Source organism: Sceloporus undulatus, chromosome 1, assembly GCF_019175285.1.
Source record: "Sceloporus undulatus isolate JIND9_A2432 ecotype Alabama chromosome 1, SceUnd_v1.1, whole genome shotgun sequence".
Classification (NCBI taxonomy): domain Eukaryota; kingdom Metazoa; phylum Chordata; class Lepidosauria; order Squamata; family Phrynosomatidae; genus Sceloporus; species Sceloporus undulatus.
Window position 1 is genome coordinate 288,913,701 of NC_056522.1, and position 14,180 is coordinate 288,927,880.

General features: G+C 38.7%; 1 protein-coding gene across 2 annotated transcripts in view; it reads right to left on the reverse strand.

Annotated features, from left to right (window-relative positions):
- ANO3 (anoctamin 3) overlaps nucleotides 1-14,180 on the reverse strand; it is a 228,400-nt gene that overhangs the window by 15,555 nt on the left and 198,665 nt on the right. For both annotated transcript variants that reach the window (XM_042446466.1, XM_042446467.1), the window contains 5 exons: nucleotides 11,399-11,481; nucleotides 8,136-8,276; nucleotides 7,492-7,656; nucleotides 4,560-4,596; nucleotides 2,899-3,010 (listed from right to left, as the gene is read on the reverse strand). In XM_042446466.1, coding sequence (XP_042302400.1) covers nucleotides 2,899-3,010; nucleotides 4,560-4,596; nucleotides 7,492-7,656; nucleotides 8,136-8,276; nucleotides 11,399-11,481 — 538 coding nt within the window. The remainder of the gene's footprint in view (nucleotides 1-2,898; nucleotides 3,011-4,559; nucleotides 4,597-7,491; nucleotides 7,657-8,135; nucleotides 8,277-11,398; nucleotides 11,482-14,180) is intronic.

Here is a 14,180-nt window from a genome sequence, read left to right on the forward strand (position 1 = left end):
TCTCGAAAGGTCAATACTGTTCTATAGTCTCACATGAAGAGCCAGTACCTGCTTCTTTTGCAAACTATATACAATGGTTGATATTTGTAATTGATTATTTGTTATTGTTGTGTACCTTCAAGTTATTTCTAACTTATGGCAACCCTAAGGTTCATGGGTTTTTTCTGGGGCTCAGGATGTGTGATTTGCCCAAGGTTATTCAGTGAGTTTCCATGGCTGACAGGGGAATCAAACCCTGATCTCAAGAGTCATAGTCTAATGCTTAAACCACTACACTGTCCCAAAGCAAGAATACCAAGTGAAAACATCTGAAACAGAGGTGTAGTGTATATATTTTCATCACAAATATACATTCACAGAATTCTTTAAGTCTAAACCTATATCTATATACACATAAAACTGATTTGTAGAAATGCCTTTACTATACTTAGGTGCTGGGATATCAAATAAATTCACTTTCTCTGTAATGTACCATTTAATTCCATATCCGTGGTTCGCAACTTTGGATCCTCCAGCTCTTTTGGACTTCAGGAGCCCTGGTGGCTCAGTGGTTAAATGCCTATACTGCAACTACTCACTCACAAACCACAAGATGAGTTTAATACCACCCAGGGGCTCTCAGTTGACTCAGCCTTGCATCCTTCCGTGGTCACTAAAATGAGTACCCAGCTTGATAGGGGCAATTAGCTTACACATTGTAAACAGCTTAGGGAGTGCTTAAGTGCACTGACAAACTGTATAGAAATGTACATGCTATTGCTACTGCTGTTCAGTTCCCAGACATACTAGCCCATTGCTAGGGATTCTGGGAAGTGAAGTACAAAACACCTGGTGGTAACCCATGGCATCACCTCCCATTGACGTCTTCCCATTTCACACCATACAGAATCCTTAGTAATGTTTTTTTGCACTAAAGTTACTCATAAATCATAATTCCCATATGCTACTGAATATAATGCTAATAGTTGTGACACAAACAACTAGCAAAATTAAAATTACAAAATCATATGTACAACCTAATGTATTTACATATACATAGTGAACATCTGAAATTTTTTAAAAAATATATATTTTTTAAAAAATTAAGATTTGGAAATTTGAAATTTTTCATTTTTAAAAATTCTGGGGCCCCTCCTTTCTCCTCCCACTGAGTTTCATCCTACTCCCACCATCCCTTAAAGCATTTTAAAGGGAAACATGAATGCCACAGCTCATTTCTGCCAAACGGTAGGTGTTTGGGTTCTTCTGCTGTATGCAGATCATGCAGTTCTCCTCTCATTTTCTAAAATAGGCTTGAAACAAATCCTGAGAGCTTTTGGGGGTTACTGTGTAGAAAATCGCTTAACCATCAATTATAGTAAAACCAAAATCATGGTCTTTTCTAAAAACCAGAGTCGATCCAATTGGACCCTAACTGGACACAGATTAGAGCAAGTCAAATTCTTTAAGTATTTAGGAGTAATATTTCAGTCATCGTGTGGTTGGACATCCCAGAGGTCTGCCGCTATTCAGTCAGCAAATAACAGTGCCAAGGCATTAGTTCGATTTTTTTACACTAAAGGAGGCCAATTTTTACCCGCTGCACTGAAGGTGTTCCAGGCCAAGGTCATGCCACAATCCCCATCTGGATCCTAGGCTTTTCCGCAGCATTAGAACAGATTCTCTCAGCTTACCTCCGAAAATTATTCGGAGTACCCAACTGTGTTCCATCAGCCGTCTTACGGCTTGAAGCGGGTTGTCATTCAGTGGAATGCACTGCTTGGACGTGGGCCTTAAAGTACTGACTGAAACTTTTTTATGCGGGCCCTGAATCAGGATACCTGCAACTCGTAATGAAAGATAATTATACTACTCTTTGGTCTAAAAACATCCAGGAAAAATTGCAGAGAGTGGATTTCTCAAACAATTTCCTCATTACACAAGATCTTCCCAGGGCACAGCAGATTCTGGCACGTCGTACAAAAGATATTGATATTCAATATTCTCTATCTTTTGCCCGCACTACCTGCTCTCCCATCAGTTTAGGGCTACAGTTCAATTTTGAGAGGGAGGCATTTTATTTGCAAAATCTGACCATCCCAAAATATCGAGCTGTGTTCACTAAAGCAAGATTTAATGTTATTCCCTCAGCCATGCTAGAGGGTCGCTTTAAGGGAACCCCCTACCACGAATGGGTTTGCCCTTGTGGTGAAGGCTCTGTTGAGTCTCTAGAGCATGTCCTATTTTTTTGTATTTTTTTTACAAGGATTAATTTCTCACCTCCTGCTTAAGTTTCCGGGTAGACCTAACAATTGGTACTTGGAGTACCTGTTAAATGATTCTAAGAAAAGTAAAACGGAAGTAGTGGCAAAGTTCCTTTTCTCTGCTGTTAAAACACGTAAGATTATGACCCAAACTAAATGAACAGCCTTATCTTTTATATTCTGAATACCCAAACAAATATCCATTTTGGCTATGTGTTTTATGGCTTAGTATTATCTAATGCATCTGTGAGTGCTTCTGTATATATACAAATGTACATATTACGAATACATCATGAATATCTGTTCTACAGCCCCATTTTAATAAGCTTTATATGTTTTATATGTTTTATGTGTTTTATGCACACTTTGTTGTTTTATGGCCTGTTGGCTGAAATAAAGGTAGGTGTTTGGGGAGCAGTGGTGTCACCCCTGCTTAGGGTGTCACCTGGTGCGGTCCACACATCCCTCACCCCCTAGGTACAACACTAATTGTTATACACCTTGAGCAGAATGGAGGAGTATCAAACAAACAAACAAACAAAGTGATAGTATTGAGATCCAAAACATATTCATCTATGACTAAACAATTTTAATACATCATGAAACTACAGTGTTAATCTGTTGATTTATTCCACAACTCTTGAAATTAACATACCTTCCAAGGAAAAAGGCAATGTAGAAAATCGAACTGTTTAAGTTGACAAACTGGAAAAGAAACATCTTCAAGGCAAAACTGTTTTCCCACTCAGAGTCTGTTCTAGGATGTTCTATAAAAACAAAACAAAAACAGTCTCCAAAAGAATTGATATTATGCATTTGTCTCCGCAGGCAGCATATAAATGTGATTAAAAATGAATGGAAGTATGAGTGCTACAAAGAGATGTCAAAGAGATTATTCTTGTCTAAGAGGGTGTGGGGTGGACCTTGTGTGCTACAAATTAATGAGATTTTCACAGGGCCAATTTAGCAGTAATCGTGCTAGTGAAAAGAAAAGGGAACAGTAGCGCTGTAGTGCCCAATATTTTCACACTGTAGCGCAAAAATCTCATGATTGGTTTTTGCATATATCAGGAAATGAATAAATATTATTTGGGAATTGGTTGTTGTGTGCATGCATTTAAATTTTGAATTTTCCAGGCTGCTTCATGCAGCCCTTTAAATGTTAAATATCCCTGGCAGCCACTTCAAAAATGAGCGAACCCCGGAAGGTTCCCCTTAAAAATTAAATGTCCCTGGCTGTAGCCCGCAGCTGCAGCCACTTCAGTGAACGTTTCCCATCTGATCCCTTTCACTTTTACATGTTCCTGGCTGCTGCCCACAGCTGCTTCAACTTTGAAAAGATCCCCAACCGGTGCTGCCCCTTTAAAATGCTTGGGTTTCTTTGTCAATACCACAATTGAAGTACAATTAGCTTTCACAACCTGCCAATACCACTTCATTTGAGGTATTGAGAAGGCTATTTACGGTATATCCAGTGAATAGTTTGTTCCCTTTTAATTTCTGGCCATTCCTGGGATAATGCCTGATTGAATGTGATGTCATCTGAAAATCTGATGCGCACTCGCACAATTACCTCAGGATTTTGCCTTTCTCTCCCCCCCCCATGTGATAATCTCCTATGAGTCTTGGGCTAAAATCCTCCACCAGGAGATGTATCTCCCTGCAAATCACCTTTTCAGTATGGCAGCCCTCTTCCCCCCCTCCCTCCAGACAGAAGTTTTCATGTTTTTCAGAGATGCTTCCTGCTAGTTTGCTTAGCTGCAAGCATCTCCAGGGACCTGCCAAGTATTAAACAACACAGGTTCTTTTGCCCATGTTAGCTTGCCAGTAATTCATTGATAGGAGGTTTCTAGGGGTAGATAACTGCAGTCAGTTGAGGCACCAATCTTCTGTCCCCTCAGGAGCTTCCATGGACTGTAAAGAGTATTTATAATGCTCCAAATCACAGTATTAAAACACTAAACTATACTATACTACATTACACTAAACCAAAATGTCCTCTTAGCAAAAATCCACACTGATATCCTTACAGAGCAGTTATTGGCAAAATGTAAGTATGAGTCAAACATATTCACTACACATTTCATAAGGCCTTTGGATGTGATTCATCTCTTGTAATTATTAGTGTAGGACATGTTGTTCCTTCAATCAGGCTAATTTTCTTTCATGTGCAGCAGATATTGATATCTTGCAAGTGATTTATGATACTATCTGCTTCCCTAGACAGTTTAGTTATTAAAGTTTAATAGATACTTCCAGAATTGTAGGAATACAACTCATCACAGCAGCACTGAATGTTAGAAAACTATTACTCACCTAAATCTGTTAAGAGATAGGCAACTTTTTCATACACCTGGCAAAGAAATAAGAAATGAACACAGTTTACAAACTATCACTGTAGTTTTTGATTGGCTGTTTATTTGAAGACGTGTAATTTTGGTCCAAAACACACAGCAGAAATAATCCACTTTGAGACTGTTTTAACAGCCCTGGCTCACTGCTAGGGAATTCTGGAAACTGTCAATTTGTGAGATTTTTAGCCTTCTCTATCAGAGAGCACTTGGGCCACAATAAACAACTGTCAAGATTCCCTAGCACTGAGCCAGGGCAGTTAAAGTGGTTTCAAACTGGATTATTTCTGCAGTGTGTTTGGAATCTAAGCAACATCTCTTGGCCCAAGCCTTCCCCAGTTGAACTTAAGAGCCAGCTCTTTGGGTGAAGGAGGTCCATTCAGTTAGTGATCTGGGTGCAAGGAGGACGTTTCCACCCCACGCCTGCCAGTGAGCCAGGCTGTGACAAGGACTTGCAACAAGGGTTCTGATTCTAATAGTCATGCTGGCAGAGGGTGGTGGTGGAAATGTTATTCCTCTTTCACCCACTTGTCAGCTGAATGGGCCTTTTTCACTCAGCCTGGCAGTTGGTTCTTATTGTTGACTAGGGTGGCATTTATGTAGTTCAACAGTAAGGAGATAATCACACAGAGGATTACCATCCTTAAAACGTGGTTATAACATTCCTAAAGCACGAAGGTGTGATTGCTGGTCACACCTGTCTCCCATGATGAAATCGTCATGGATACATCCCATCATTAAAGCATTCATGGAGCTGCCATTTCTCTGCATAACAGGCACTTCTGTTAGGAAGAGAAATGGCAGCTCCATGAATGCTTTAATGATGGGACGTCTCCATGATGATTTCATCATGGGAGAAAAGTGCGACTGGCAATCGTATCCTCATGCTTTAGGGATGACCTAGCCACTTTGTAAGGATGGTAAGACTCCATTTGATAATCTCCTAAGACTATGTAGTTCTACTACTGAATACAGATCAGCTATGTATCTCTAACTCTAGATTATGAACCTGTAACTGCAGTAATGAACTGATCAAACGTTATAAGAATAATATAATGACCATCCAGTTGTCCCCCCTCCTCCACTTTGAACTTCAGGGGTTATATTAAAATACATCTCCACTTCTAATTCTCCTTATGGAGGTAAATAAAAAGGAATAACCAGGAATGTATTACAGTGGGTTCTTGATACCCATTGAGGTTTGGTTCTAGGAATACCAAAATCTCTGGATGCTCAAATTCCACTATATACAATGGGGTGATAAAATAATGTTCCTTATATGAAATGGCAAAATCAATATTTGTTTTTTTGGAAAAAAATCAACAATATTTTCATGCTAGGGATGGTTGTATCCATGGATGCAGGATCCATGGATATGGAGAGCTGCTTGTATATACGTTGTGGCTGCACTGAACTTAATTTGTTTTTCTTTGCTATGAGACTTCTTCCATGATGATATACATAGGATTGTTCTATCAGTCTGTAAAAGTATTTGTAGATCAAATACTTTTGCAAGAGATTTTATATTGTGAAATCGAACTTTCATGGCCAGCATCCATAGTTTTTTGTGGGTTTTTTGGGCTCTGTGGCCTTGTTCTAGAAGAGTTGATTTCTGACATTTCGCTAGCATCTGTGGCTGCATCTTCAGAGAATGTTCAGAGATTTTATATTAAATTAAAATTCTTCTGTCCATTTTTGCTTTGAAAGGAAAAGCCTAGCCCTCTAGGTATAGACCACACTCCCATTTGTTAGTAGTGAACATTTCGAGTGAAACAAATGGGAAAAACTGCTTGTGGGCAAGTTGAGCTACATTCTTGTCTATGGGATAGAATAACAGCTAATTTTAGTTTGCTTAGTCCAATGATTCTCAACCTTGGTGCTCCATACTGCAGAAAATGGCACAAAAATAAGTTTCCTGCATCAAAGCCATGATTTTCTGTGCAAGGAACAAGATTACTTCACAGATAATGCTGTTTTATACACAAAACCCCACATATGGATTTTTACACTTTCTTTTTATAGAATAAATCCTGGACAGCCAATAGCCCCCCAAAACTGCACAGTTTTCAAAAACTTTCTTGCAGCATGGAGAACAATGGCTAAATTATTTACAAAGATTTACATCCCTAACCCTCCAGATGTTTTGCACTTCAGCTCCCAGAACCCCTGACTACTTCCCAGGCTGGCTGGAGCTTCTGGAACATGTTGTCCAAAATATGAAAATACTAGTTTTTGAGAACCACTGACTTAACCAGATATGCTATAAAATAAAATTTCAAATACTGTTAAGGTGCTTAGCAATTAATTTAAGATACCGACTATGACAGTTATTTGAAAGGTTTTTAAAAAATATGGTTAGGCCAGAATTTCTAGTTTTAAATTTGTCAGCCCAGGATAATATAAAACAATGAAATTAAGATCTGTGCACATTGCTCTGTCCTGTATTTTTGCCTTATGGAACAACCAGCTTTAAACTAGATATTCATTTCCTGGAGTGTCTGCTTACTTGCAAGAGCTTTGTTTTCCTTACAAACCTGTCTGTGCTTGCCATGATCCAGATATGAGATTACAAATAAAATGAATAATGGTAAGGGAAACACTTCAGGTATTCATTTCTCCAGTGCAGCAAATACACACAGGCATAAAGGTGCATGTTGATATAATACACAACTCTGTTTTACTCCTTTATAATAATATAATGGTGGCATGATGGTAGAGAAAAAAAAGTTGCCTAGAGAGCCTTTTGAAAGAAAATCTTTCAAAGGATAAAGAAACAGTGGCTTAGTAGAGTAATATGGGATGCCTTGAGTTGCTACAAGCAAAGAGAGTATACCAGTTATTTATTTTAATACATATTTTATATTGCACTTCAGAATGAATAAAGATCAAGAACTTACAACATTCAGTGACATGATGATCATAAAGTTGATACAGACTCCAGTGCCAGATGTTGCAAACTGCCAATACTTTTTAATGAAATACCACTGGAAAGAGGCAAACTGCTCCATAGCCACAAGGCGGTAGACAACAACTGCAAAGACTGCAGTGAGTACTAATGAAATCTAAAGACAGATAAAACTCAATGTGTTTATTTGGAAAAAAGACACCTCACAAACAATCAATATCTGAATAAAATACAGCACAGATCTGAAAGCATCACAGACTTGTTTATTTCAGCTGTTGAGTGTGGTATGAAAACCGTCAGTTCACCCCTTTTTATAGTTCTCAGGAGACCCCCCTGAAAGCCTTCAGACCTCTTCCAAAACATTGGGTGAAAAATTTCCTGAAATAGTTTAAGCTAACTCAGATTTGCCCACATATCCCTCAACACCTCTATGGTAAATATTTGGTCAAAAATGAATTTTTCACCAGCAACAAGCTGGTGTAATCCACTGGGGAGTTATAGGATGACAATAGACATATGATTTATGGTCATTATTGCCTAGGCCTTACGGTGAGCCAGTTCTCTTATTTTAGTCTGCTATACCATTAACTGTCTCTAGAACATACTTCCTTTGCAAAAGGATTTCAGAGACTTTACCATGAAGAATATTCCTGATACAGACACCATCAGTCGGCTGAGCTTATCAGGGAAGGGTTGAAAAGGTTCAGGCTTTCCTGTTATAGGATTTACACGCTCGACTTGGGAATATTTGGCTTCAAACTGTGGGCGAAGCTCTTCCTGAAATGACAAATATTTATTGCAGTTTACATTTGAGGCGACTGAAAAGTAGTGGGAAAAAAAAATACTAAACTACATTGGGACTGAAGATAAAAAGGCATGTTTTTTTTTTTTAAAAATGAATTTGAAAATTGGTTAACCAATTGAATAGCACTGACAACATTTCTACTTCTTTTTTTATAGTTCCAGGTAAAAATGCTGGCCAGAATCTTCTATCATGGTATATGTTATATAACATTATGTATACATAAGCCAATGAGCTCCAGCAGTTTGGACTGTGACTCTGGACATCACGATTGGATTACCAGCTCATGAAACCCACTGGGCAAGCCACATGATCTCAGCCTCAGGGATAGTCAATGACAAAACTCCTCTGAACAATCCTTGCCATGAAAACCCAATGATAGCATCATTTTAGTGTCACCATAATTCAGAAACAACTTTCATTGTACAATGAAAACAATACTTAGTGACATAAAAGAGATGCTAAGAAATCCTATTAGCAAATTGCAAAGATGGATAATGGGACATTGGGAAGCGTGTCTTGATGAGCATCAGGCACTACCAATCCACACTGGCACTCCCTAAACAGTGTTCCTATGCACAATAGGACTGCAGAACAATGAGTCCAATGAACATTGGCTCCATTATGCATTGGTCCCATTGTACATTGGTTACATCACTGGCTCCCCTACATAGTAAAATAGCAGCACCCCATTACTGGATACAGATGTTATGGAACTGCTCTGTTCTAATTCCCACAGACATAAATTCACATATGAAGATGCAAGTCCCCAACAGGGTTCTGGCCTACATTTTTAAGCATTAGATCCATTCTAGTTCAGTACCTTGGATAATGCCCTTAAAATTTGAAATGAATTGACTGCACCACTGACATGAGTCCAAAAGACACTGCAGAAATAATCCAGTTTGAGACCACTTTAACTGCCTTGGCTCAATGCTACGGAATTCTGGGAACTGTAGTTTTGTGAGACATTTAACCTTCTCTGTCAGAGAGATCTGATACCATGCCCAACACTGAGCTTGGACACTTAAACCAGTCTCAAATTGGATTATTTCTGCAGTGTGATTTGGATCATGGAAAACACCAGCCATTTCTGTAAATCACTGAATCACAGACAATAGCCTTATCCCTGACTTCCGCACTTTCCTGTGTGCTACCTTGTTGGCTTCTGCAGATGTATAACCAAATGCCCTTATGCTGTGTCCATGATTTAGCAACTAGATTCTAGTTTATGAAAAAAGGAAAATTTTCCATTTCTACATGGAGGAGTCTGCACATATTAAAGTGTACACACACAGTTGGGCTCAGTTCACATGGTAACTGAATGTGCGAGGGTCAAGGCTGCCCTTCTAGTTCAGCTAGTTCAAAATGCTGCAGCCAGGTTGGTCACAGGAACACCCAGATCGGACCACATTACACCAGTATTAAAATCCTTACACTGGCTGCCAATTAGCTTCCGAGCCCAATACAAAGTGTTGGCCATTACCTTTAAAGCTCTACATGGCTTGGGCCCGAGTTACTTGAGGGAACGCCTCTCCCTACACAATCCGCTCCACACCCTCAGAACAACTGGAAAGCTCCTACTTGAACACCCCAGAGTGAGATTAACAGCTACTCAACAAAGAGCGTTCACAGCCATGGCCCCTACATATTGGAATAACCTCCCGGAAGAGATTCGCCTCATTTCCACCCTGGACGCCTTTAAGAAGGTGCTGAAAACCTATCTCTTCCAGCAAGCATACCCTCCTGACCCTCTGTAGAGGAAATCACCCCAAATATATAGCTACCTCAGGACATTCTCTTTTTAAAATTGTATTGTGATTTATGTGATTTTAAGAGATGTGTTATTATATGAGCTGATTTTATCTATTTGTAATTGTGATGTATTGTGAACTGACACTGGCTGTAATCCCGCCTCGATCCATAGGGAGAGGCGGGAAAATACAAATAAAATTTTTATTTTATTTTATTTATTATTATTCTGATCACCTCCTTCCAAACATTCATTTGTACATAAATTAACTGGACTAAAAGGCATTTGTGGCATGGATACCATGAAGCCACTAATTTTCCTGGTTGAAACCACCAACTTCTTCTATGCTCACTAGTCAGCGTTATCACAGTTGATAAATATTCTAGAAAAATTACACATAAATGTTGCCAAGAGATATCAAGCTTATCCCCTTCCTGCTAACTCCCTGCTGGCTCACAAATAACGTTCTGTTCAGGAGGGCCTTTGAAAATTAACCCTGCTAACTATGGAGGGGATGTTTTAATCAGTTGAGTCCTGTATTCTCTTTTTACAGGTGTGTTTAAATTGTGTTTTAACTTTTGTTATACTTTTGTTTAGTTTTTTGCATTTGCAGGATTTCGTTATACTCACCCTGAGCCCCTTTCAAGGGAGAAAATCAGAATAACATTTAGAATTATAAAGAAACCCCCAAAAGAAATATGATATCTATGAATCCAATATACCATCATCCCAGTGCTAACTCTTCTGTGTGGAATTAGATCCCAGTGGCCTAAATCCAATCAGATACAACCACGTTGATGAAACTGCTTCCATCAGCAGAATCCAGAGGTAGTCTCCTGAAGAACTAGTGTCCATCCCTTCCTCAATCTCCCCTTCCTCATTCCCAAAATGTTCTTTGGAAGATTGGGAAATTGCCTTCAGTGATGAAAATGTCTTCAGAGGACAGGACAGGACAGGACAGGAAAACATTTAATTGCTCCAGAACAACAATGCCAGCCTGTCATTGGCTTTAGGCCATTGATTTCAGTGCAGCTTCTTTCTTCACAAACCTGTTTATTCATTATGCTTAAAAGTACACTTCTAAGATCTAAGGACTGTGGGCTAATACACTTATACAACTTGTCATAACAATGGAAGTTTCTATGCTTTCCAGTTATTGTCATAGCTGAGAAGTCTAAATGCAGACGTGTTCAAATGATTAGGTACCAATGTCATCAAACTGATCTCAGCTGTCATGCAAAGCACTAATAATCCAAACAAGCCATCAGATACTGCAGCAATCTTAAAACTAAATGGATGCGGATATTAAAATTGCTATCGTAAATCATGTTTTATGAAACTTACCTCTTCATCTTCCCAGTCTATGAGATCCCAATCATAGGTTAACACTGCTCTTCGTCTTTTCCAAAACTCTAAGAACACTGTGGCTGTTAATGTATAAGCATTCATTGTGTGTTAACATCAGCATCCTTTGTTGATTTATTACTTCAAAAGTTCAATTTTGTAAGGTTCTCAAGTAAAAACAACTCACTAGTAAACAAATAGCAGCACCCCATTACTGGATACAGATGTTATGGAACATGTTTGCATTTCAACTGTAGCACAGAGATGTGCCCAGATTAATGCACAGCGCCAAAGGTGAAAACTAAGGAAAAAAGAATGAAACATCCCCTTCTCACAGGTTTATTGATACTTTGAGAGATTTTTTGTAATGCAAACCTTTATAGTGTCCAGCAATACAACAACATCTGTGATGTTTAAATGATAGCAATTTTTTTGGATTGGAAATGCAAATGACTTGAAAGATCTCAAAGCATGATTTAGTAGAATTAGACCCTTCAATTCTCTAGCTCTCAGATTTAAATGAGAAACTCAGAAACTGGCTTTCAACTAAGAAATGCCAGAGGCTGTTGTTCCTAGTCTTAAGATTTTTGTTTGGAGCCCCCCTCCCCCTACTTTAGTTTTTCTGCTGTTATTTTGTGTTCTCTTCATTTCTTGCTGTACCTCCACCTTCTGCATTGCTAGTGCTGCTCTAACTAAATAAGAATCCACAATTGAAGGAAATGGCTGGAATCCTGTATCACCTCATGCTTAACTATTTCTTTTGGCCCAACCCCCCAAAACCTGATGGCAACATTATTCAACCATGCTGTGATTGTTGGTAGAATGGCCCTTCTCCCCATAAAGTTCTGCCTAGCCAAGTAGGTTGAGGGAAGTGAGTTATGACTGTGGCAATGGTGTCAAAATTGTGACTAAGTAGTGATCATTAATACAAAAGGCTTAGGACTGAAACTGGATCCACACTGCAGAAAAAATCCAGTTTGGCACCACTTTAACTGCCATGACTAAAGGCTATGGAATTATGGGAATTGTAGTTTTGTGAGACATTTAACCTTAGAGAGTTCTGAAATAATTCCAAACTACACTTCCCAGAATCCCATAGTATTGAGTCATGACAGTTTAAATGGTGTCAAACTGGATTATTTATGCAGTGCAGATGCAGTCTAGTTAACTGTTTTGTATTCATGATAGCTAATTAGTCACAATTTTGTCTGGTGTGTACTTTCATTTCTTTTTAGATGACTCAAGGTCTAAATATAATGACTATTTCCCATTAGAATTGACCTACTATATCAAGTGGAACTAGTTGACCCAGCATTTATTTTAGTTGCCTTGGTTCAGTTAGTCTCTTCTAGTTGGCATTAATAATAATGAATTAATTACAGAACCAAAGCTTTTATCAAAAGAGTGTTTCCATTTAGGACAAATTATTTCAGTTGATCCATTGAGCACTCATATTAAACCATGACACATTAAATCTCATTTTCTGTCTAAAGTTTGATTTTTATGGGGTTTTGGAACAAAATCAGTCAGTAAACATTGAAAAGAAACAGTCAGATAAGAAATACATATTAAGGGCCCCTAATTTCAGTTAAGAGCCATTATGGTATAGTGGCTTGAGTGTTGGACTTGACTTTGGATCAGGGTTCAGATTGCAGATCAGCCATGTAAACCCATTGAGTGACCTTTGGCAAGTTACACTTTCTCAGCTCAGAGGATGGGAGTGGCACCCCTCCCCCAAGAAAAATGCCAAGAAAACTCTCTGATAGGGCTGCCATATGTTGGAAATGACTTGAAGGCACACAACAACAATTTAAGTTAATTGACTTTTAATATAATTATTAGTTCAGTGCTTATGTAAGATCAACTGACTGGTCACATTAAGTCAGTGGGTGTGGTAGTCACCCTATGTTCTGTTAACATTTTGGGACTGAAATGCATAATTTTCTAACCTGTAATTAAGCATTCATGAGCCATGTGTTGTAGAGAGTTATAATGTTTTTGATGGTTTGTTGCATATAATGAATATACTTGACAAGGTCAAGCCAGTATATGTTGTTCTCTTCCCCCTTTTTTATCATCCCAATAGCTGTGACAGCCATGTTTGATTGAGAGAGAGCAACTGCCCCAGATCACATAGGGCCCATTCATATTACAACAATATAGTGTTATATTCCACTTCAGCTGCCATGACAACATCCTATGGAATCCTGTGGTTTGTAGTCTAGTGAGGGACATGAGATTTTTGGTCAAGAATTAAAAGGGCTCCTCCCTAAAGTGCCAATTCCAGGATTCCACAGGATGCAAGCATATCAGCTAAAGTGGAATATAGCATTATAACTGTTTAGTGTTAACAGGCCCTCATTGACTTTCATATCTGAGCTGGAATTTGAACTTGCTTCTCTACACTTTAAGTCCAATACTATGACCATTTCACCATTTCTTGCTTGGATCACATTGTAGACTTTAGTTCCCAGATGATGAAGCTGAATGAAAAATTCAGAATGGCTATATTTGTATCCATAAAGGAAAAGGTAAAGGTTTTTGCTTTGATGTGAATGTCTAGTTGTATCAGACTGTAGGGGTGGACTCATCTCCTTTACTAAGCCAAAGAACCAGCATTGTTTAAGACACTCTGTGATCATGTGGCCAGCATGACTGCACAGAACACTGTTACTTTCCCACTGATGTCGTACGTATTTATCTACTTGCACTTTTACATGCTTTCAAACTGCTAGATTGGCAGAAGTTGGGACTAGTGATGAGAGCTCATTCCATCATGCAG